The sequence below is a fragment of the Carcharodon carcharias genome, chromosome 15, assembly GCF_017639515.1.
Source record: "Carcharodon carcharias isolate sCarCar2 chromosome 15, sCarCar2.pri, whole genome shotgun sequence".
In the NCBI taxonomy this organism is placed as follows: Eukaryota; Metazoa; Chordata; class Chondrichthyes; order Lamniformes; family Lamnidae; genus Carcharodon; species Carcharodon carcharias.
The window spans coordinates 13,273,500-13,298,556 of NC_054481.1; the positions used below are offsets into that span (position 1 = coordinate 13,273,500).

The 25,057-nt window shown below is 42.4% G+C and overlaps 2 protein-coding genes across 3 annotated transcripts in view; one reads left to right on the plus strand and one right to left on the minus strand.

Annotated features, from left to right (window-relative positions):
- The first annotated feature begins 391 nt into the window (after positions 1-391).
- On the plus strand, positions 392-7,448 carry dexi (Dexi homolog (mouse)). Of its 2 annotated transcripts, XM_041207289.1 has the most exons (3): positions 392-1,326; positions 3,874-4,034; positions 6,651-7,448. In XM_041207289.1, exon 1 carries the CDS (start codon positions 708-710, stop codon positions 969-971), a length of 264 nt encoding a protein of 87 aa, XP_041063223.1. In that variant the 5' UTR covers positions 392-707; the 3' UTR covers positions 972-1,326; positions 3,874-4,034; positions 6,651-7,448. The 2 variants fall into 2 exon arrangements, with proteins under 2 accessions (XP_041063223.1, XP_041063222.1); XM_041207288.1 differs by lacking the exon at positions 3,874-4,034.
- A 7,691-nt stretch (positions 7,449-15,139) lies between these two features.
- ciita (class II, major histocompatibility complex, transactivator) overlaps positions 15,140-25,057 on the minus strand; it is a 92,713-nt gene continuing 82,795 nt past the window's right edge. The window contains exons 20-24 of the mRNA XM_041206212.1: positions 24,071-24,154; positions 22,898-22,981; positions 20,547-20,630; positions 18,992-19,085; positions 15,140-17,852 (exon numbers count right to left, since the gene is read on the minus strand). Coding sequence (XP_041062146.1) covers positions 19,010-19,085; positions 20,547-20,630; positions 22,898-22,981; positions 24,071-24,154 — 328 coding nt within the window. The 3' untranslated portion in view covers positions 15,140-17,852; positions 18,992-19,009. The remainder of the gene's footprint in view (positions 17,853-18,991; positions 19,086-20,546; positions 20,631-22,897; positions 22,982-24,070; positions 24,155-25,057) is intronic.

Sequence of the window (25,057 nt, forward strand, 5' to 3'; positions counted from 1 at the left end):
GTGGTGTGTGTGTGTGTGTGTGTGTGTGTGTATATGTGTTGGGGTGGTGGGTGGGATGGGACGGGGCAATAGCTGTGTCCTCACGTGATTGACGACAAGTTTAGCCATTCAGCAGCAGGAAGTGCGCGCGGAGGAGGCGGGGTCTATGTGTGTGTGTGTGTGTGTGTGTGTGTGGGGGGACTGGGCGGGACAATAGCTGCATCGTCATGTGATTGACGACACGTTTAGCCAATCATCAGGCCGGCAGTGAGCGCGTGGCCAGGGAAGAAGAAGAAGGAGGAGGAGGGAGGGCGGAGCTGTCATCGCGATTTTGTCTGGAGCTCAGCAGCCTTGGCGGAGAAGGGGGGAAAGCCAATGAGAAGCCGAAAAGAGGCGGGAGTCTGAGCGTGGCGGGGGGCGGGACGACGAGGAGGAGGAGGAGGAGGAGGAGGGAGGGGCGTGCGTGGAGATGCAAGGCCTAGTGCCTCGATCAGCTTAGGCGGGAGAGCGGCGGCAGCGAACGGCGTCGGCAAGACAGGGCCTAATTACCCCCCCTCCTCCTCCTCCTCCTCCTCCTCACTGCTCCCCGAGCCCCTCAAAAACTAAAATCACAAAGACTGAGGGGGGGGGGGGAAAAAAAACCAAAACAGGCAAATGTCAGCGCGGCTGCCAGACAAGTTCCTCCGTGCCGCAGTTTTAACCTGCCACCCGCTGCCACCTTGAAGCCTATGACCATTTATGCTGACCTCGATTCGGTGGAGTCGCTCTTCGATGAGCTGCCCTATATGTTTTACGTGGGATTGTTTTTTGTGAACGTGCTGATCCTCTACTATGCCTTCCTGATGGAGTACATCCTCCTCAACGTGGGAATCGTCTTCCTGCCGGACGACTTCGACCAGGCTCTCGTCGACCTCGGGGTCCTCTCGGACCCGGCATCGGTTACCTTCGACACCGACGCCGAGCTGGACGTATTCGATGGCTACTTTGACTAAGGAGCAATAAAAACAAAAACACACATACCAGGCCTTGTGAAACCGATCATTCCCCCACCACCACCCTCTCGTTTCCCAACCCTTCCCCTTCACCCCACCCCCCTCCTACCTACCCACCCACCCCAGATCCCAGACATGGGCAGCGACTGTACAGCAGATCAGGATGACAGACCTTGTTCTGCAAGCCGAGCCCTTGCTGGAGCAGAGGACAGTTGTCTGTTCAAACGTTTCCGGACCCCTTCCGGACGAGCCAAGATTGCAAACAGTGTGGACTTGTGCATTCCAGAGCATTTATCTGTTTATAGTGGTGGTTACCGTGGCAAAACCGAACTTCCTCCGCGGGATTAAATGAACAGTAGGTATTGGCCCACGGTCTATCTCGCCTCCCGCGAGGTTCAAGATACACCTGAATGCATCGCAGATAAATATGTTGCGCATCTTTGCGAGCCGCACCGTCGTCACTTTATCAATTTACCTTAAGCACTTTCTTCGTGTAATTTATTTAGGAAAGTTGTGAAAGAGGCTTTTTATTCGTGTTTACGTCGGCTCTAGCCAGTGCACTGTTCTGATGGAATAAGCCTGAAAGCATAAAATTATTTGTAAAGTCACTTGTATGTGAATAATGTTATTCTTTGTGGAGGTTATGCTTGAAAGGAGCAAAATTGATGATCTTGAGGGGGAGCCAGCCAACATTAGAATTTACTTTCAGCCTGTCTAAGGTGACAAACAATTGTATTTCATAATGGTTGGTTTTGCACCTGACTAATTCAACCAAATCCAGATCTTTTTTTCCCCCCCAATTCAGTAGTAACAAATGTGATGGTGAATGTGTTTTTTTCAGGGAAATCGAATCAACCTGCAAGTGGGTGGGACTAAGCAGTTGCAACGAACCCAGTCTGTGCACATTTTAAATTGCAGCTCTTGTATTAGGAAGCATACTGCACATTGAACTGGTTGTTAGAAGTTATTTACTTGGATGGTACAGTGACAAGTAAGCAACTTAACTGTCAACAATGCACACCACTCTAATTTTTAAAGATGGCTACAATCTGCTCCTTCGTCGGTAGTTTATCAGTCGGAGTCACAAATAGGCAGAAAATTAAACATTTTAATACTGTCAAGGAATGAATACTGACCACCACCTGATTTTGTAACTTTTGTATTTGGCTACATTTCTCATTTGTTCTGACCTCTTTTTACAAAAATGTACAAATTACAGAAGAAATTTTACTAGGATGTTGCCGGGTCTTAAGGAGTTGAGTTACAGGGAAAGATTAAACAGTTTAGGACCTTTTTTCCTTGGACTGTAGAAGGATGAGGGGAGATTTGATAGAAGTTTACAAAATTATGAGGGTTATAGACAGATGCGAGTAGGCTCTTTCCACTTAGATTAGGAGAGATAAAAACGAGAGGACATGGCTTTAGGGTGAAAGAGGAAAGGTTTAGGGGGAACTTCTTCACTCAGAGAGTGGTGAGAATGTGGAACGAGCTACCGTCTGACATGGTAAATGCGGGCTCACTATTAAGTTTTAAGAATAAATTGGATATATACATGGATGGGAGAGGTCTGGAGGGTTATGGACTGGGTGCAGGTCAATGGGATTAGTGGAATAATATTTCCTCACAGACTGGAAGGGCCGAATGGCCTGTTTTCTGTGCTGTAGTGTTCTATGGTTCTAAAGTGATGAAGTTGCAGGTGTCTCACTGGAAGAAGATACTGAAGGCAATGTTGAGGTGTTTCAGCCTCTGGGTTTACTATAAATTCCTGCCGCTACCAATGCCTATGATTCTTTTCTCGTGAATACTAAACAGAGCAGTAGGCTCACTAGTCCAGCACAGAAAACTTTGAGCTGCATAGCTATTAAATGTAACAAAATGCTTTGTTTAATTTTTTTTCTGAAGTTAGATTTGCAGTGCAGTAGTTGATGCAGCAGGATGCCTGAAATTCCTACTTGTCACGGATGATGTATTCATCATTGCAGCTATTAAGTCTGTACTGTAAATGGGATAAAGCTGTCCTGTCAATGAATGCCTCACAGGGCCTCATTTCTCTTCCATGAAATTATTTTTTATTAACTGCTTAGCAATAGGCTGCAGATAGACTTAGATCTAAAATGCAACTGCAAAACTTTATTGTATCTACTGAAGCAAAAAATACTCCCCTGAAGGATTCATTTCATTGTTCATGTTGTTAATGATTCTTGAAAGCTGCTTGCCAAATCCTTCATTCTTCCAAATTTCCCAGCTTGGAATTAAGTTAATTCAAATATTTAGCTGAGAGAATAGAGTGCTTTAAGAAATGAAAATTCTGGAAAAGTGCAGAACCTTCAGTACTGTATTCTACAACTGACAGCAGTGATCTGTTGACCCAGAGGTTACTGGCATTGTACAACACCCAAAGGCTGAGTAAATTGTTGGAACACTCAAGGTCACTTTAGCTTTGAAGGGCCAACTGTCTTTAGGCTCTATGATAGCTTTTGTGAAGTGCAGGTTTATTCAGCTGTACAGTAGGGCTCAGTTTACTGTGAGGGAGTGAGATGGGAAAGGAAATTCTTTCACTAAATATCCATGAGCATCAATAGGGATGGTGCAAATGGTGTCAGTAAGAACTGAACAAGATTATTGTTATTACCCATTGGTGGTACCTGTTGAAGGACATTGCGCACCAATACTGTTTCCTGAAATGATTGCCCACTGAGGTCACTCCATGAAGAATGCCTAGTATTTTAAGGATCCCGTATTTGCTGTGCTTTTGTTCTGAAGGTTCTTAGTAGGCTGTTTAAATCACTTTTGTGAATTGTTGATTGTAGAAATGGAAACCGTTGCCACAGCATGCAATCTTTGTATTATAATTGAATTCTTATTTTGACAACCTCATATTTCTAATACACTCTTGTTCCAGGTGATATGCACTAGTGCGAGAGGACCTGAGTTTCTCTCTCCACTATTCCCCCAGCCCCCTGAAAATCCACAGTCTTGATTGGTACCATCAGAAAAAAAATGATCAGCAGAAACTCACAGGATGGGTGGATCATCTCAAGCTGCTTTCCTTAGTTCCTAATGGTGGGTTGAAGAGTGATATTATCATGGCCTGGGTGCAAATAACAATTACCCAGTTTGCTTAATTGCAGATAAACCAGTATCATTGGAAAGCACCCAATGCTCATAGTAAGCAAAGTACAACTTTTTATTGACCTAGATTTTTATGTTCATTCCTGGTCATTTTTAATGTCTCCGTTTGTTCCCATTTGATTTTCTTTGCTATTTCTACTCATTGCTGATCAGACAGTTGCTTAACAATCGAGCTGCCAGCCTGCCTTCAGTCCACAATTTTTTCCCAACTCTTGTTCAAGTGTTGTTATCCTTGCTATTTATGCTCAGTTTTTTTTACAAACTCTATTCCTTCATTGGATGTGGGCATTGCTGGCACGGCCAGCATTTGTTGCCTGTCCCTAATTGCCTTGGAGGGCAATTAAGAGTTAACCATATTGCTGTGGGTCTGGAATTATTCATTGGCCAGACCAGGTAAGGAAGACAGATTTTCTTCCCTCAAGGGCATTTAGTGAACCAGATGGGTTTTGATGACAATGATGGTTTCATGATCACTATTACTGAGACTAGCTTTAATTCCTGAAATAATTGAATGTTATTAATTCACTGAATTTTAATTTCCACCAGCTGCCATGGTGGGATATGAATCCGTGATCTCAGAGAATTAGCTGGGGTCTCTGGACTACTAGTCCAGTAACAATACCACTATGGCACCATCTGCCCTAGGTGCTCACATGTGACTTGTCCATCAGTCCCCAACCCATTTCCTGGGTACTAATAAATTGGAGTTTGTTGCACATTTTCTGACAGAAGTATATGAAAATAAATCACAAGTTAAAACTCACAGTTAAAGCGGTTACAACCCCAGTGCTCTGTGCGAGAGTATGTTTGCACACCATTCATGTGTACGCATACAGGCAACTCTGTACTGTCTCATCTGTACTGTCCTTTAGAGGCAGTGAGCCGACTGCTTCACCACAAAACAAAGGATAGAATGGCAGAGGAGTCTGTTACCAAGAGCCATGTTCACTGAGCCCCTGGTGGCTAGTTTCAGGCGTGGGGAGCAGGGTACATTCTTTGTCATCTAAGTGGTGCCACAAGGCAGGATTAAATAAAATGGAGAAAATATGATTTTTCTAAAATGGGGAATCTTAGCCTTGGTAATTTAGAAGCAAAGTAGTATACCCTTTTCCAGTATAGACAACCTGTGCCCTTTATTTGGCTAGTCACCAAGAAACAACCAGTAACTCCCTTTTTTACTTCTGCCTAATGTATTGCACACTGGAAGCTGAGCAGAATGGTGGATCAAGACTGTATCCTCCCACTGGCATTATGCATTAGCATTCCAACATGCAGTTCTAGCTTGGTTTCCCTGAGGGCAGAAAGAGAATCAATTCACCTTAATGTTGTCATATTGTTCAACAATGGGAAGTTTATAATTTTTGCTTTAGGTCATTATAGTTTCTAGTTCCCACCCTTATCTGGCATGAAATCAACTTGCAGCGTGCACAGCGTAACACCTGAGCCTGAAATAATTTTGTATAATTGGGTAGCCCATTGCCTGAAATGGTGATTTCTAAAACAACTGCAAAATACAAAGAACTGGTGGACAGACAGTAATCTGTATGAGACAAAGGTACATTTGCTTTTTATGTAGTGTAATGATTGCAACCAAAACAACAGTGGTGTAGGACCTCCCAATGTGACCAATGTTTTCCATTCAGAGAGCAGCTAATGACTGCAGTAGAGTGCTCACCAGCAGCCTTGTCATGTTACATTGCTTGTTGTTGCATAGGAATTACAAAACAGAAGTTGTCCATTTGTACCAGTAGAAAACAGTTAGGCAATCTGTCGAGAGTCATAAGTAATGCCTTTGTACTTTCTAGGTATTTTCTGGCCCGGCCCTTTTATTAGGGTATTCAGTTGTAACGCTTCTGGCTGAAAGACAACCCACTCCCTGCTTCCACCGTTGCCACTGTAAAACCAGCCACCATCAAGTATACTAGAAACTGGGATTGACCTTTTTTCTTCAGCTGCTTTAGTCTCATAGGAAAATAACGGGACTCTGCTTAGTACCTTCTCAAAGTACTAAGATGGTAATTGAGTATACACAAGGCTGCAAAAAAAATCTTTAAAATAAACAGCATTTTGATTTCTACAAAAGTAGAAAGCAAAAAAAAAATTGGTATGGTCTGATGGTGAAAGGCTACGTCTAATCCCTCCAAAGTTCTAAGTTTCAAAAGTCCTATTGGGTAAATAGAAAGTGATTACTGTATTTTACTGAAGAGATATTTGGAGGGTGTATTTAATCAATTGGGGTCGTTGAACAATCTCTCTCCTTGGTGCTGTTACAAACTGTTATTGTGGCCATTACTGGAGCTACGCACCTCTAAGATCTAACTCTGCAAAGCTTACAAAAGCACTCACCATACCTCTGTCAAATAAAATTAACACTGGAATAAATTGACTGTGGCTTTTGGCCCTTGAATATAGAGATATAAGAGACTAAGAGGAAGCTGTCTCAGGGGTTGGAAAAACAATTCGGGATTGGAAGTGATGTAGCAAAAACCTGTAAATGAATCTAATGCAATTTCCCAACCTTTGTTCCTTCTCTGTCCCATACAACAGCCTAGAAGAACTGGAACTTGGAGATGTTCTGCCTCAGAAGAGTCACTTTAAATCACACATTGGAGGAAAAGACCCAAAAGGGCTTTGATTGCCATATGAATTGGATAGTAATAGAAAGAAGCAATACAATACAAGAGTTCTGTGTAGAAAATGAATTTGATGGGAAAAGAGACATTAATATTTATACTTTTTGCACCAATGTATCTATAGCACTAAGCACTGAATTAACATATGTCTTACATACACTCCAATAATGTGGCTTTAAATGCAAATTGTTGAATGTTACTGAGCTGAGCATGCAACATAAAGGATTTGCATTATTCATATTTCAGTCATGTATTTCTTGTGGCTGGAATTGTAGTTTAATTTAACATTGGTTCTTTTTAAAGAATCACTTTACCTGATCCTGCTATGTAATATTAATATAATTTACTCAATTAAAAGTTACCATTTTTTGGTTATAACCTTTCTAGTGAATGATGTATGGTTTTGCAGTTATATTGATCTATTATGTATTATATATGATATGTCAGGGCATGCAACAGGCTAACCCATTTAATTACTTGCAGTACCTGTTACACCTCTTGTGCGGTGATAGATAATTTCAGTGTTATAACTGTTATACTTCCTGTCACTGCTTGTGTCACATATTATGGCTGCTATGTTATTGTGAGAGCACAATCTGCCAATGGATTCCCACAGGTCACTAAAAATTCCTTCCGAACGTTTTTCCTCAGTAGCTGAAATTTCTATTGTCCAAAATAGCAGTTTAAACAAAATAAAAGTTTAAAAATTTCATAACATGATTAAATTTATGCATTAAGTTGTGTCCTTTAATGACTAATTTCTCAGGCTGTACTTGTATTGTTGAATCATCTGCACCAATGGAATAATTTTATTTAGCTTCTAGCAGTTTCTACTCAAGCTTTTCAAAGTTATTTGCAGGAAAGTTAAATGACACATTGGCAGTGTGTGAGTATACAAACAAAGAGAAGACAGAGTACTAATTACATTTTTTGCAGCTTTTTTGCGTTCTACAGTCAGGAAGTTTATTTAAAATGAGATAGGGGCATTGTTTTTCCTCATTTGTAATGAAGTTCATATTTTGAGTTGAATTTAGAAATGAACAGAGTCTAATTATGTCATCAGTTAGATTGACAGCCAGAAAATTTAACCGTTCTAATTAACAACTGGAAGAGCGTACCCTCATTTTGTTTTCTTTCCTAAATAAGAAGTAAATGTTAAATTTTGAAAGCTGTAATTACAGCTTGTGTTTTGTTGAAAATTAGTGTTTACACTTTGAAGCTGAGAGACACATATAGACCACCACAAATATTCAAGTTCAGAAATTGATTACACATCAACTGAATTCAATATGTAGATAACTCAGAAGCCTGCAAACCAGATTTGCTGGAAATGGGCGTTTCCTACAGCCTGCCACAATGTTATCAGACAATATGCCAATCTCTGCCTTCCACAATTCTGCCAACCTCCATGTTACCTCTCAAGTGATGCTGGATCAAATGACTCAAATCTGCCATACATCAATACTGTCGAACTTCAGGAACATCCCCCAGTGCTATCAAAACCAGGTCTACCCTCTTTGCTACAAAAGCGATGTTCACGTGAAGCTCTTAAGGCAAAGGTTAGTTGTGGAGAAAGAAAGGCAGCGTTATAATTGCTTTCCAGGATGATCCTGGAATACTGAGTGACCTTGGTAAAGAAAGGTAAGGCCCACTAGGTGCAGTGATCAATAACCAAACCAGTAACGTAGCCAATACGCTGAGCGCCCTTGCACCTTGGAGTACTCCAAAGGTAAAAAGCTGATCTGCTTTTCTGCATCATAAAATAATGTAAAAATTTTCCTTGCCCCAATTAACATTTTGATGCCACTAAGCCTAAATGTGCAACTTAGAAGTACAGCACGTATCTTTAATGAGGTCCAAGAATTGAAAATAGGAAAAGATTATACAAATTTGTATCTTTAATATTCCTGCAACAATAAAAATGACTGTGATATTAAAATATTCCACTTAATAAACCATCCAGAATTTCCAATTTGGCACATTAAAATTAGTGGGTAACACGAATACCATTCCAATCATTCAAATTAATTATAACAGCAACAATAACATCTACTATTCTCACAATCCCAGAGGGGATGGGATTATTTCTGTAAAAAAAAGAATTGTTATTTTTGCATCTAACTTTTCAGCCTGTTACAATATACACAGCTAAAATATGTGCCATTTACTCCAACTAGCCATGAGCAGAGCATAGAGGGATTTAGGAGTCCTTTTGCATGAATCCCAAAAAGCTAACATACAAGTTCAGCAGGTAATAGGGAAGGCAAATGGAATGTTGGCCTTTATTTCAAAGGGAATGGAGCATGAAAATGGGGAAGTCTTGCCAAAACTATACAAGGCACTAGTTAGACCACATCTAGAATACTGTGAACAATATTGGTCCCCTTAACTAAGGAAAGCCATACTGACATAGGAGGCAGTCCAGAAAAGGTTCATAGAGTCATAGAGGTCTACAGCACAGAAAAAGGCCCATTGAGTCTGCACCGTTCAAACAGGTACCCAACTATTTTAATCCCATTTTCCAGCACTAGACCCATAGCCTTGTATGCCATGGCATCACAAGTGCACATCGAACTACTTCTTAAATGTTATGAGGGTTTCTGCCTCTACCACCCTTTCAGGCAGTGAGTTCCAGATTCCCACCATCCTCTGGGTGAAAAAAATCTCCCTCACATCCCCTTTAAATCTCCTGCCCCTTACCTTAAATCTATGCCCCCTGGTTATTGATCCCTCCACCAAGGGGTAAAGTTCCTTTCTGTCTACTCTATCTATGCCCCCCATTATTTTATATGCCTCATTGATGTCCCCCCCGCCCCCCCCCAATCTCCTCTGCTCCAGGGAAAGTAACCCCAGTCTATCCAACGTCTCATATCTAAAACTGTCCAGGTTCACTAAGTTGACCCCAGGTATGGAGGGATTTTCTTATGAGGAGAGGTTGAGTAGGTTGGGCCTGTACTCATTGGAGTTTAGAAAAACGAGAGGCGACCTTATTGAAACATATAAGATTCCTAACAGGCTTGACAGGGTAGAGGCTAAGAGGTTGTTTCCCCTTGTGGGAGAGTCTAGGACCAGAGGGTATAACCTGATAGTAAGGGGGCACCCACTTAAAACAGAGATGAAGAGTGAATAGTCAATCTATAGAATTCTTTACCACAGAGGGCTGTAGAGGGTTGTTAAGTCTGTTCAAGGCTGAGATAACACTTTAATCGGTAAGGGAATCAAGGGTTATAGGAAAAAGGCAGGAAAGTAGAGTTGAGGATTATCAGATCAGCCATGATCTCATTGAATGGTGGAGCAGACTCGATGGGCCGAATGGACAACTTCTACTCCTACATCTTATGGTCTCATGGGAGATGTACCACAACTTGTCTTTAATGTATAAAGCAATATCAAGGCACTGCACTTCAGTGGAGAGGGAAATAAACCACCTAGCCAATGAAGGAAAGTTAAGAGGCTGACCAAAAACTTACACAAAAAACTGGGCTTTAAAGAACTTTCTATAGTAGGCAAGTGAAATAGGTTTTCTGAGGGACTGCCAGAGAGTTGTACCTAGATGACTGAGCACACAGCTGCTGCTGGTGGGGTGAATTGCAGGGTATGTATATGAACAAGGGCAGACTCAGAACAGGAGTTCAGAAGGGTAGTGGGTGGGGCTGCAGGATGGGAGGAGGTTACGGAGATAGAGAAGGATGAGGCCACAGAGGAACTTAAATAACTCAATAAAAGAAGTACAACCGTTCTAGCCAGAATAATATATACTATATATGTATATAAACGTTATAGACTATTTTCTATATAAACATAAAACAATGGCAACATTTCAAAGGTCTAACAATCACAAAAGAAAATGTCCCCTCAACACAATTGAACCAGGCGGCCCATGTACCTTTGAGTGAAATTGCACAGTAATTACTGTAAAGTTGTAGACTGATATGCTCCATGAACTCCCATCCTTTGGGAACTTGGTAACTTAATCTAATTCAAATCCCTCAGCTGTCATAGCAGCCAGAAATATTTATTCATCTGTCTAGGCAGATTCAAACCCAGTTATGAAGTTTCAGCTCATTGTTTTTATGGTGAGTTTGTTGAGTCTGTGAATTTCTTTCAACTTGAAAAAAACTTAAACCAAAATTATTCAAACACGAATCATTGCCAATTACTTCAACATTTCCTGCTTTTATAGTTTCAGTTTGTATTTTGGGGTGTATTTCTGTGCTCATGAGTGTCAGTTACGTTAGCAATGGCAAATGGGATATTTTTCAGCTAGGCCAGGTGCAGCAGGAATTGGGCTTAGAGTAAAACTTCCTGTATTTCAGCTTGGCAAAGGTCCGTAACCCCGACCTTAGTGGAATATATGTTCATCAGCATGAATTTAATTTCCCATATCTTTCTTCATTGTGGGGTTTCAGAATAAGACTGAGAACACCCAAATCATTTCATCCAGGATTCTTATGACTCGTAGCGAAGCTATCACCTCGTTACTTTTTGGACTGAATTTAAACCTAGCCCCCATAGGTGAAAGGTCCAGGTGCTGAGTTACCACACCAGTGCATTGCCTTTAACTTTAGCTGTAGAGTATTTTAGTACAATATTTTTAAAATTATCATTGAATTAAAAAATTAATATATTAAATGGAAAATTAAAGATAAGTGGAGTTGCTGCTGATGACCCCCTGAGCTCAGGTTAAATGAAGAGTTCATAACATTAAAATAGGTCATTGCACAAAGTCACCATTGTTTCCATTATATCGTCATGCCTTTATGTCACTGAACATTTCTGTTTCACAGAATAGATTGCAATTACCATGATTTTTTTTGTGGTTTGCTGCAATCATTATGGCTGTTTTGTTTTGGAAACGAAGCATGTGTTCCATTAAAAACTCCTGTATAAGTCAAGTTAGGAAATTTCAAAATAAAATAATGAAATGTCATATTTCACAATGCATAAATTTATCTACTGATGGTCTTGTGTGTCTATTAATACTTGAAGGTCTCAGTCTCTTTCAAACCCTTGAGCTTGGATTAGACCCAGAGCTGAGACACTGAGCTAGACACCGATAATGCAGCATATCTAATTTCCCACAATACATCAGAACCACCTCATTAACTGTACTCTCCGCAGTCATCCAGCTGGGTGGGAATTCACTCGCTGAGTTCCATTCCTATCTATCTAATCGTAACCAGAGAATTGCCATTGGTAGCTTCTATTTCCATTCCTGCTGATATCTCGGAAGTCCCAAAAAGGATTTATCCTTGGCCTCTTCCTATTTCTCATCAGCGTGCTGTCCCGTTGGCAAAATCATCCAAAAACACATCAGTTTCCACATGTATACTGACAGCCATCAGCTTTACCTCACAACCATCTCTTGTCACCTCCAACAATCTCTAAATTGTCAGACTGATTGTCCAGCATCCTGCACTGGGTCAGCAAAAATTTCCTCAATTAAATTTTGGGAAGACGAAACCATTTCTTCAGCCCTGCCACAAACTCTGCACCCTCACCCGTCAATTCCATCCCTCTCCTTAACAACTGCCTGAGGGTGAAGCAGACTGTTGCATTCTTGCCGTCATATTTAAGCTTCCAAGCACATGTCCACGCCATCAATAAGACTACCTATTTCCACCTCTGTAACAACGCCCAACTCTACCACAAGCTCTTCTAGCTACAAACCCTTATCCATGTCTTTGTTACCTCCAGACTTGACTATTATAATGCACTCCTGGCCAATATCCTACAGTCTACCTTGATAAGCTTGAAAGATCTAAAACTCTGTTGCTCATGTAATAACTTGCAGCAAATCCTGTTCAGCATCACCCCTGTACTCACTGACCTGCACTGGCTCCCAGCTAAGCAATGCCTCAATTTTAAAATCCTCACCCTTGTTTTCAAATTCCTCCCTGGCTTGGCCCCTCCCCATCTCTGCAATCTCCTCTGGTCCTACAACCTTCCAAGATATCTGCAGTCTAATTCCGGCCTCTTGAGCATTCAATTTTAATTATTCTACCATTGGTGACCACCACTGGGGACTGTGCCTTCAGTTGCCAAGGCCTGAAGCTCCAGAATTCCCTCCCTAAATCTCTCTGCCTTGCTCTCCTCCTTTAAGACACTCATGAAAACCTACCTCTTTGACTAAGTTTTCATCATCTGACATAGCATCTCCTTAAGTGACTCAGTGTCTCATTTTATAATGCCTAGGTTAAGTGTCTTGAGGCATTTTATTATGTTAAAGGCACAAGATAAATATAGGTTATTGTCCTACTGAAAAAATATTTTTCTTTAGTTACTAGCAATTTTCGCCAAATGATTTTTCAAAATTACATTGAAAAGGCCTGAACACAAATCTCAAAGTGTTTATCTGGATGAAGTTATACTGAGCGGGTAGTTTAAACTTTGCTTTAACAGGATGTGCCTGATGGTAAATTCACAGGAAGGGATTGGCCGCCCACTTTCACACCCGACTGCACTTTATTTCTCCATGGGCAGGATGCAAAACTGTAAATTCATTTAGTCTTGCCAGTTGCCCACCTGACAGCTTAGGTTAAAATTCCTTGCCAAATATTCTTTTTAGACCGAAGAGGCTATGTGTACGTGTCGCTCCGAGCACACAAACAAGAACAAAATGTTCATTTACTGATTAGACACCTTTTGCTTTGTGTTCTGTAAATGTCAGAAACCATTTTAAGCTCACCCAGGTTGGGGTGAGGGGTTGGATAGAAGGACCTGAGAGAAAACAAGGTAACGGCGGGGTGGGGGGGGGGGATAATTTCCACCTTCATCGTCTGTCAGAAAATGGTGGAATAGTCGCCTGCCGCTTGTAGAACCCAGCTGATATTTATCCAAACATGTTTTTCATCAGAGTAGTGTGCAATGTTTATCTTTGAAAACTAAATACCAGCTGAATTTTGAAGCAAGTCTTATGTGTCTGCAATTGCTAACACCAGTGAGACAGAGGCTCCAATAGCTAATGCCCATGAAAGCAGAAGACAAAGTGATCTCATATTTGATTTGATAACAAACCAAACCTCTGGTAGAAAGCAAGTAGAAAGGCGCTTGGGGTGGGGGGGTGGGGAACAGGGAACACCTTTGCTCTGCTATCACTCATCTAACCCATAATCCTTCAACCACTCCCTCCTCAGCAGGGTCTGTCTTTGTGGGACCAATCACAGATTTGTCAATCACATTGCGACAGCAAAAGGAACACCAACAGGAAAAGAACACGTTACGTCTCATTAAAGTTGATTTTTCTTAAGTTTATTTAAAACAGCAGCAAGGTTAAAATGAGGGTTTAGTGCAACTTTTTTTTGCAGCTAAATTGAAACCCGCTTCATTTTTTATAAAATAAAAACTTTATGTTAATTTTGTTTCTTTATTCTTCTGAGACAGTATCAGTTCTGTACAAATATTTACAATACATGTTTCTACTTTACATATTGACAAATTATACAAACCAGTCGTGACATTTGAACACATATACATCATTCCATATACTGGAGAATGAACCCAAATCATTTTTGTGCATTATTCTCAAACATCATTATAATTAGAATATATTGTTTAATTTCATGCCTTGTTGGAATATTCGTGAAAGAAAACATGCAGAGCTGAAAATCTGAAAAGGTGTGTATTATTGATTAGTTAAAGGCAAGAATCCATCATATTCTCAGACCTACAGCACCGAGAAAACAAGGCCTCGGTTATTCGTCCCCTCGATCAGAAGTGGTACATTCCCACATTTTACTGTGCCCCCATTATAGGTTAGGCACAGTAGGAGCAAGGATAAGGAAGAGAGTAAAATTGGAGGAAGGGTCGTATAGGCTACTCTTTGTAATGACAGAGCAAAGTGCACATGTCAAAAAGGTAGAATAATCATATACCCTCTTAGCTGGAAATGGCACTGTAAGAAATGTTGGTTTTATGGCCTTATAGATTATGCAAAAAAAGTGAGCATTATTAAAATAAGGTTACTTTCCACCCACCCATCCACCCATCAACCCTCTCTCTGGTTAAGACCTCTGCAGCAGCTGTTTCACCTGTCACAGAACAATGGATTAGGATTAGAAATCAAAAACATAATGCTCAAACAGGTCTTGGTGTGCGGGGCTGAACACAAATCCGATCCACGCCACCATTTTATATGGGTAAGCCAATTAAGGTCTGCCCATCGTGATGCGCTCCCGGAAGCACTGAGCACTCCCTGCGCGGACAAGGGTGGGGGGGATTCCCTGAGTGGCTCCCTGCGCTCTATCGTGCATGTGCGCAAAAGAGCGCAGAGATTTGTTTCAGTGTTAAACCTTTAATTAAAGGATTTTTAAACTTTTGAAACAGGTCCCCTCATGTGACAGTGTCACATGAGCTGGGACATGTTAATGAAATTTTGGAAAAAAATTTTACTGATTTTTCCAAACACTTCATGAAACCTCATTCCGCCCGTGGATGAGGTTCCATGAAACAAACGAAGGCCGCCTGGGCTCTTTGCCTGTCCCCCCGCCAACCTTAAGGTTGGACGGGCAGCTCATTTAAATGCTTTAATTACTTCTTAACAGGCCTTAATGAGCCTTTGACAGTTCGGTGGGTGCGCAGCCGAGTCAGCTGCGTGTCTGCCGAACTGAAAATCTACATGACGTGTGTGACATCGACACACCTGCCCAACGTCACCACGTGTCATTTTATGCATCGGCAAGCAGGTTCCCCCCACACCTCCCACAACCTGCTGGGAAAATGCTGCCCATTGAGTTCAAACCGCCTTGCCTCATCAATCTGTGCATCCGATCCAGGAACGGTTAACCCTTTCACGTATATTCCGATATATGTTGGATCTGTACTGTCGCTTCTCAATAAACTGCTCGTGACTCCTTAACTGTTTTGAGTAATGTTACCCCTTATCCAATAAATAACTGCTACACAAATAAACCTGGATAATATCATATCAACACCACTTGAAACTTGGTCCTTAGGCAAATTGATTAACAATTATTAAAATACATTACTAAATCAATACAGTCTTGGGCATTTATTTCTTGAACGTGTCTTAAACTTCCTCTAACTAAAGCAGCAGTATTTATGACAACGTTCAGCAAATCAGCTGCCTTTTTTGGCTGCCTGTGACCTAACTTGTACCACATCCCATTCATCCATCACCCTGTGGTCACAGACCTACACTGGCCCCTGATTAAGCAATACATGAATTTAAAAATTCTTATCCTTCTTTCCAAGTTACTCCATGTTCTCACTTCTCTCTACCTCTGTCATCTCCTGCAGCTCCATAACCCTCCAAGATACCTGCGTTCCTCTAATTTTGGTTTCTTGGGAACGCCTGATTTTAATCACTTCACCACTGGTGACCCATACCTTCCAGTGCCACAGCGCTAAACTCTGGAATTCCTTTCCCAACTTCTCTCCCTTTAAAATACTCCTTAAAATCTATTTGTTTGATTAAGCTCCTTTTGATCTGCCCATTTTCACCTGCCCTTAATTGGCTCGGTGTCAAATTTTATTTTATAATGTCCCTGTGAACGGCTTTGGGAAGCTTTATACATAAAAGGCGGTATATTCCCGTCAAAGAATGCGTGCTAAAGTGATTCTTTCAATACAGGTTAAACAGCAGCAACCAACTACCAATACTATGGCCTGAATTTTTAGATCGGGGGGGTGGGTGGGTGTGGTGGGGGGGTGCGCAGGTGTAATCGGTGGGCCCGGGAACAGCTGGGAAACGGATCGCCAACCACAATCGGCTCCCAGACGCGATTTCATGCTGACTGGCCAATTAACAGCCAGCCAGCGTGAAACGTGCACTGAAAAACTCAGCGCCGCTGGGAAGAGGGCAGGCCATGACGTCAATGAGGATGCAGGCCAGCACTGACAGATGGCTCCCTGAAGGCAGAGAGCTGCCTCGGGGAGCTGAAGACCCGAAACAGCACAAATAAAGGTTTCAAAACTTGAAAAAAAAAGTGTCCACGCATCACAGTCAGTCACCCGAAAATTTAGTTTATGAAAATGCTATCCACGGGGATTTATTGATATGTTATGTCATCACGGAAATCTCATCCCGTCCATGGATGAGGTTTGTTGAAGATGCAAAGGCTGCATGGCCGATTTGCCCGTCTGCCAACTGTAAGGTTGAACAGGCTACATAAAATGACAGGCGATTGCACCATTAATGGGCTTCTTAATTGTCAGCGGGCGCGCTTCTGACTTATGTGTGCACTCACCGACCAAAATATCACGCAAGCACGGGATGGCATTGGGACGCTTGCCCGACGCCAACTTGCGCGGTTTCACGTCCAATCAGGTTGGGCACACGCCCGCCCAATTAGTGTAAAATTCTGCCCTATAACTAAGTAACCAAGTGCAGTAGAAAATTCACTTAGTGCAAATCTTGCTCAATGACTTAATTTGTTTTCCACATATGCCAAAGAATATGCTCAACAACACAATTCATTATATTAATTGTTAATGTTGGGAACAATAAATCTGTAGGACGATTGGCATATGGCTCCACTCCCAAAGGGGAGATGGTACAGGTTGGACTGTGTTGCTCTCTCCAAGGTCCATCCTGACAGTGACTGTGAAGTTCTCAAAATAAAAACACCCTGATCAACTTTCACCTCTTGGTATAAGGTCCACTGACAAGCAAGGGAGAAAAATCTGTTGTGGTCTTACATAAAATGTACCACACAGAAATTGGCCATTTGGCCAAACAGTTCTATGTCGGTGTTTATGCTTCACACAAGCCTCCTCTCACCTTATGTGATTTCAGCGTATCATTATATCTCTTGATTCATTTCTCCCATGTACTTGTGTAGCCTCCCCTTAATTGCATATTCACCTCTACTAGTCTGTGTGGTAGCAAGTTCCACATCCCAAACGCTCTCTATGGAAAGAAGTTTCTTCTGAACTCCTTATTTTGCTAGACATGGTGAAATCTTCATTGCTATTCCTGGTTGCTCATGGTGATGAAAGCAATCTGTGAATAAGACGTCTGATGATGTCACTGGTACCGCCTCACAACCAGTACACCAATGTGGAAGCTTGTGGGTTTTCAATTTAGTCTGAAGAAAGGTGAAGAGCATGGATTTCCCCTGCAAAATCCCACTGATTTGTGCCTTCTCTTAAAATACTGTAATCGAAGCACAAAACAAGGAACTCTGATTAGCTGTGTTTTACTTGAAGCAAAAATAGCTTGACTCGCTGGAAGGGAAAAGAGAAAAAGTAAGAAGGACTGTGTTGGTTAGCACACTGAGATCAGGTTTCAAAACTTGCCCCAGAGTTTCCCTGTCAGTTGTAAAGGTTCCAAGTTGAATGGGTTTGAACACTCTTAACCCAGTTCCACCCGAGTGCATGCCCACTGCAGAAAGCTGCATACATGATGGCACTAATTGGCACTTGATGGTGGACCCGGGAACAAAGCGGGGTAAAGACTGTTGGTGTGGCCAATGGAAATGACACACTGATTCTACATGGAATATGCTTCAGAAATTGGGGCTTAATGCACCTCACTGGAACAGAGTTGCAGTTACGTGTATACTTTGCCTGAGAGTTTTGGATGTTGGCAGTGGATATAATGTTAAAATATCTCAAGTTCAGTAGTGATTTTGATAAGTATAAGGTTTACCAACAATAAAAATAAAAATGAAAGAAAGATGCTTTCATAGGGATGCATCAGCATCAGTAATCCCATAAGCAGCCTTTTGGATAGTCCGTTAGTGTGTCAGAATTTTAGACAAGTATTTGGAGTAGTATAACAATCAGACACTTGAAATACATATTTTCCTAACAAAGATAGATTTTTGTTTCTATTATTTCTGAACCCCATTGCTGGGGAAGTATAATACCTCTAGAGCACATTAGTGCCAGATGTAGGTCAATTAAGCACCACTAGGTGCAAGTTTTAACCTTACTCTTAATTGAAACTAGCCCAGTTACTAAATACGACTTAATGCATTAACAGAGAGCTCCATCCACAAAGTCTAGTTTGACTTTACAACACCAACCGTAGCCAAGAAGACTTCCACAAGCTGACTGGAGTTGGAAACATGCATTGGGAAGATCTGCTGGTAGGTTTTGAGATGAAGGCGGGAAGAGCTTAAAAACTAACAACAAGGGACACATTTCTAAATGTTACTTGTCAAATATGAACTATGTCTTGAATAAGAAGGACATTGAAAACAAAAAGACTTCAAATGCAAAAACTCTAAACCTAACAACTATGCATTACAGAAGGGCAGAGAAAGAAGACACACCTAACTAAATCCTTACCTGAGCAAAAGGAATTGCCTACTGTAAATTAATTCTGACATCAATCTGTTGAATGTATTCAGACATCCAGTGTGTAATTGTAGGGCTCCACAGCCTGTAAAGTGAAAACATACAGCTGTAAAACACAACACAAACATCCTCACTGCTTAATGGGTAAAGACAATATGCTCAATGTAGCATTAAGGCACGTAGTCAAGGAAGGTTCATCTCAGCTGGGATGGTGGCAGAATGGCTGCAATCGGTTTCAGCCATCATTGTGAACCCCAACCCTAAATGCTAGAGGATTATGTATGTCAGTGTCAGATAAGGCATTTGTGAGGATGTCCGTGAGCTCACTACAGTCAGATAGTCGGCTGACCTCAGGGGCTGATGCACTACACAACTGTCCTCAGTGTCTCTGGGCTGGGAAAGGGGAAAAAAGATCAGCTCGCATTTCTTCTCTTGATCAACGTTCAATGATCCCTGGTGTCAGTTTAGTGGGTGGATTATCTGTAAGTGCACTGGTGTGTATGAAAGGGGTAGGAGATGGCAGGCTGGCATGAGAGCGAGAGAAAGCAGGCAGAGGGGTGGGGTCCATTTCCGGGTCCTAACCCCTTGTTGTGCCAGTGGCCAAGGCCCGGCACGGTTTCTGAATGGCGTTGCCTTACAATTAAGGATTGCGGGTGGGCTCTTGAAGCTGGGGGGGCCAATGGGAGACCATCCAGCTCTGAGAGATTGGCAGCCCCGTTGTCAAGAGGCGGGAGCTTCTAATGTAGGTGAGAGAGAGGAGAGGGTGCATCAAGATGGAGACTTCCTCTGAAGATTCTATTAAAGGTACAATTTATACTGGCCAGAGCTGGAAGGCTGTTACTTTGAAGAAACCACCTCTCCATGTGGCTGCCTGCAGCATCAGCTGTGCACATCCAAACGTTGTGGCCTCAGTGTGGAAGGTAAAAAAGCTATTTGAAGTGCTGGTCACCACCACCCTGGTTTGCTGCTGAGAGACCATCTCCATGCATTAACTGGAATTCAGCCTCTGCAGGTGAGCCCAATGCCCAACTAGAAAATTCCAGTCGGCATCTACCCAGTGCCCTTAAAAGGCCCATTAAAGACTTTAATTGGCTATAGCTGCTACCTGCATGTGGGTGACCATCACCATCCACCCCCCCAGCCCCAGGAGACAGAAACATGCTGGTAAACCAGCATGCCACTCTCAGAGGCCAATTTACCAGCCCTCCCACCTCCGGTCCCACTTCCGTTGTGCATCAAAAATTGAGAGAAGATATGAAAATTGGGAAATAATTTGTTTAGTTTGTACTCAAAGCCTTAAGCTTTGGGTCCGGTAAGTAGCCCTGGGTATACTTAGGTCTTTAAAAAGGAGAAAAAAAAAATTAAATAATTACTCAGGTCAAATTAGTTTTGTTTAAATAAAGGGAACATTCCTACAAGTTCGAAACACTGGAGAGTAATGCTGTACCTATTTAATGTACAGTTTGAAACACAGAGGAGGTTTTAAAAGAGCAGTCCTCACTAAGATAGTGCAAGCTAGTCGTTAGTGAAACTTGGTCAAACTTACCATATCGTCTCAATATGGGGACAATTCTTTAAGCTCTGGGTCAATCTCTGGGCTCCAGCATCTGTGATTTTATTGAATTTAACACTGCAGAGATAAAAAAAATGGTCTCTGTAAATTCTACTGCTCAGAAACAAAGCCATCAGCACGTAACACCTTCGGGCTAATTCGAACAAATAAAAAGCGTTACGTGCGCTAGATTTTTTTAAAATACGTTTCAAACATATGAACATACAAATTCGGAACAAGAGTTGGCCACTCGGCCCCTCAAGCCTGCTCCACCATTCAATAAGATCGTGGCTGATCTGATTTTAACCTCAACTTCACATTCTTGCCTACCCCCGATAACCTTTCACCCGCCTTGCTCATCAAAAATCTATCTCTTTCTGCCTAAAAGGTATTCAAAGACTCTGCCTCAACCACCGTTTGAGGAAGAGAATTCCAAAATCTCACAACCCTCAGAGAAAAAAAATGTCCTCATCTCTGTGCTAAGTGAGCGACCCTTTATTTTTAAACAATGGCCCCTAGTTTTAGATTCTCCCACAAGAGGAAACATCCTTTCCACATTCACCCTGTCAAGTTCCCTCAGGATCTTAAATGTTTCAATCAAGTCGCCTCCTACTCATCTAAACTCCAGCGGATACAAGCCGAACCCGTCCAACCTTTCCTCATAAGACAACCTTCTCACTCCAGGTACTCATCTCGTAAACCTTCTCCAAACTGCTTCTAACTCATTTACATCTTTCCTTGAATGGGGAGACCACTACTGTGTACACAGTACTCCAGATGTGATCTCACCAATGCCCAGTATAACTGAAGCATAACCTTTCTACTCTTGTATCCACTGATTTTTTTTTAATATGGTAAAGTCAGGCTGAAAATGAACACAATGGGCAGAATTTTCCACCCGTTGGGGGAGGAAAGTTGATGGGCGGGCGCGTTCAGGCGCACTTCCGATCGGTGCCCCCGATCGGAGGCGCGGCGCCATTTTACGTGGGCGGGCCAATTAAGGCCCACCCAGCGTGACGTCCACAGGGAAGCGCTATGCACTCCCTGTGCAGGCGGTAGGGGGGGGATGCCTAAAATCGAGAGTGTGCTCTTTCACGCATGCACACGAAAGAGCGCTCTCATCTCCCTGAGGCTAAGTGCTGCCTCAAGGAGATCGCCTCTACGTTCAAAAATATTGAAAATAGAAAAAGAAAAAATTCCCTTACAAGTCCCCTCACGCGACAATGTCACACGAGTTGGGACATGTTCATAATTTCCAAAAAAAACTTTATTAAAATTTTTGAAACCCTACATGAAACCTCATCCGGCCTGTGGATGAGGTTTCATGTTTTCTCTATTAGCCGCCGGGGCTCCTGGCCTGCCCGATAACCTTAAGGTTGGACGGGCAGGTCCACTAATTACTTTAATTGACCCTGTCAATGTCCTCAATTGGCCTTTGACAGGTCGGCGGGCCCGGAACTGATTTTGCTGCGCCTCCCCTCCCCCGCCCCAACCTTCCTGAAATTTAAATGGGGCGGGGTGACATCAGGAGTTCCGCCCAACGTCACCAGGCATCATTTCACGTGTCGGCGAGTGGGCCCCGCCCCCGCTCGCCAATGGGAAAATCCTGCCCAACGGTGGAAATTCATTTATGTGTGTTTTCCAGTCCAAAATAGGCAGCATTCTGCCAGCATGTGCCACGAGCCCGAGACCCGTCTGAAACTGGGCCTTTGGCCACATTTTAACAATAGGGCTCGTCACGCCTCCAGATACAACTCACCCGGGACTGGGGATCAAATTCAGCTCACTTGCCTTGCCAGCAGTAGCTCTGAGGTTAAGTCCTGGAATGGGGGGCACAGAGGAAATCGGGTGAGTTGAGAACAGGTCAGCAGTGACCCTGTGCAGCCACAAGGAACACACTTCCCCCATCCCAGCTCCACGGGAGGGGACGTAACAAAAACTTGTCCCGCTCATTATTTTCAGCAGCCTCAAAGCGCTCCCTCTTCTGCAACTGCATAAACCACAGCAGAACTGGTAAAAATAGTAGGAGCTTTGTCTGTTCATGCATTTTGCAGAAGGGTTTTGAACAGGACCCTTCTCTGCATACTGACATTGATCCTATGCTGCTTTAAGGCAGCCACTGGGGTGTCTAAAACAACAAGGATCAATATGGCGACAGCCATGCCCTGGCACAGCTAGGGCACAGGACTTTGGCTCCAGATACTTGTATACGTTGTGCACACCGATTTCTACATTAACCTCAACAAGGGAAGGGAAAAAATAAGCGGAAAGGAAGAGAACGATTATAATTAGCCCGAGCCCAATTTTTATGTATTTATTGTCAACTTGATATCAGTGATACTTACTCCAGAACTTTCAGCGATTTCATTATTGGGAGTATTTCTGCTAGTTTCTCTGCCCCTCTATCACCAATGACATTGTCATATAGACTGTAAAATAGGATTACAGTTGGATCAAGCAAGGTGCAATTGGTTGATGCTCTATTGTGCTTAATGACATCGCGCGCAGGTAAAATTAGAGTTATGTATTTTTTTAAAAATCAACTTTAACTGCATTTGAAGCTTGATGCAAATCTTAAACCTAAAAGAAACTTATTACACAAAAAGATTTGAATGCAAAAAATTCACAGGTCCTCAAAACAGGCTTACGATTCAGGTAAGGCTGTTTGTAAGTGAAATCTTAAAATCTACTTTCAGTCTGGAAATGCTGCTGTCCAACATACTTAATGGCAGATTAAAAAGCTTAAAAATCAGCATCCCCAGGCTTACTTTTACAAATAAGGCGATTGGATTTTTTTTTAATCACACAGCGGCACCTGGTGCAGGAGTCCCTCAGCACGGCACTCTGGTGTTACATGCTTCTGGTTTTAGGCTGTGTTTTTCTTAAAGGGAGACCCCAGAAAGACTCATTCACAGGTTACCCCTTAACAAAGACAACGGAGCAGCGTTCGAGAGGTATGAGAACGGGTCGCCTGTCTATCCTCCTAGCTACATTTGGGAGTTTGGGGGAACCTTGAAATTGGAGATGTAGCCCAGGATGAAAAAAACAGTAAATACTAGGAAATAAGAATACTGGTCTGAACTGGTTTTATATACCTTGAAACAGAACACCAGAAAAAATTGGGAAATGAGTTCTGATCTGAACTGTTATTTGCTTCTGGGTGTGGGAAAACATACAGGAAGATTCAACAATGGAATATTTTATGAACGTCCTTAAATTGACATAAGGAATTAAAGCAGCTGTATGGCACAATTAAAAATGACTTAAATTTTAACAGTATTCACTCCAATCTGTGTTAAAGAATCCTCCAGACAGCATCTGGGACATGTCAGGAATAACTTAAGTTAATTTTCAAAATTGATTCCTGAAAAAGATGGATTTTGCTGCTAGAAACTCCAAGGGGCAAATGTTACAGCTGTTCTCAATTAAAATTAATTAGGCTACATTTATGGTGTAGCAGCTTCTGTGGGTCATTTTCCCTACATCAGCTCTCGAAAGGTCTTTACTTTAAAACTTACCTCAGTGTCTTTAAGAACTTCAGTTTGGGAAGAGATCTAGCCAGCTCCTGTGCCCCTCGGTCTGCTATCTGGTTACGCGCCAATCTGTAAAATTACAAAATAGCAGATTACTTCAAATTAAATTGGGCATTTAATATTACAATCAATATGAAAAGACTATACAAAATGAAACTTATAGTGCTTTGGTTTTGCAGGGTTTTTTTTGTACCACAGTTGTCGTTTTTGATTTCTCTTGGAGCCAATCCAGGATGCGAGTGCAAGCCAGAAAAATGTGCTACTAGTTAGGTTCACTCAATATATAATTATAATTAATTTCTGAATATGCTGCGGCCTTATCCATGGTTAGTCAGAGGAAATGGTCCTTTTCAGTGGATTGCCAAGTCTGGCCGAATATTTTCTGCGAGGCATGACTTCTCACCTCCAACTGCCCGCCTCCCTCCACTTAGTCACCTGAAGGGGTCAGGAGAGGGGGCCAGCGGTGGCAGAGGGGGAGGGGAGGGGGGAGTGAGGGAATGTGAAGGTAGAAAAAGAAAGAGGATGCAGAGGGGGAGGAGAGAAGAGAAGGAGGGGGAAGAAGGAGCGGTGAAAGGTAGGAAGAGCGAGGAGGAAATTGGGAGAGGGAGAGCAAGACGGGAAAGGGTTGTGTTAAAAGACTGAGGGGAGAGGTACAGGGATGAAGGATGGGGGTTGGGGAAGGGGGAAGGGACAGAGGAGGATGGGAGCATAAGGACAGGGAAACAACATCAAATGTTCATTTGAGGGAGTAGCTGTGCAGTTCCAGTATATCGCCAAGTGGGACAGGGGATAAAGCCACAACTGGTGTATCTAATGAGTGGGGCAGGAGGTGTCCCAAATTGCCACTGCTAATGTTGACTGAGGGGGAGGGAAGATCCTTTGTGCAGATAAGTGGTGGAGCCTCAGAATATATCATGTTCCATTGAAAATGGCCATCTTGTAATCAATATGGTCACACTGCTGAACAGCTCA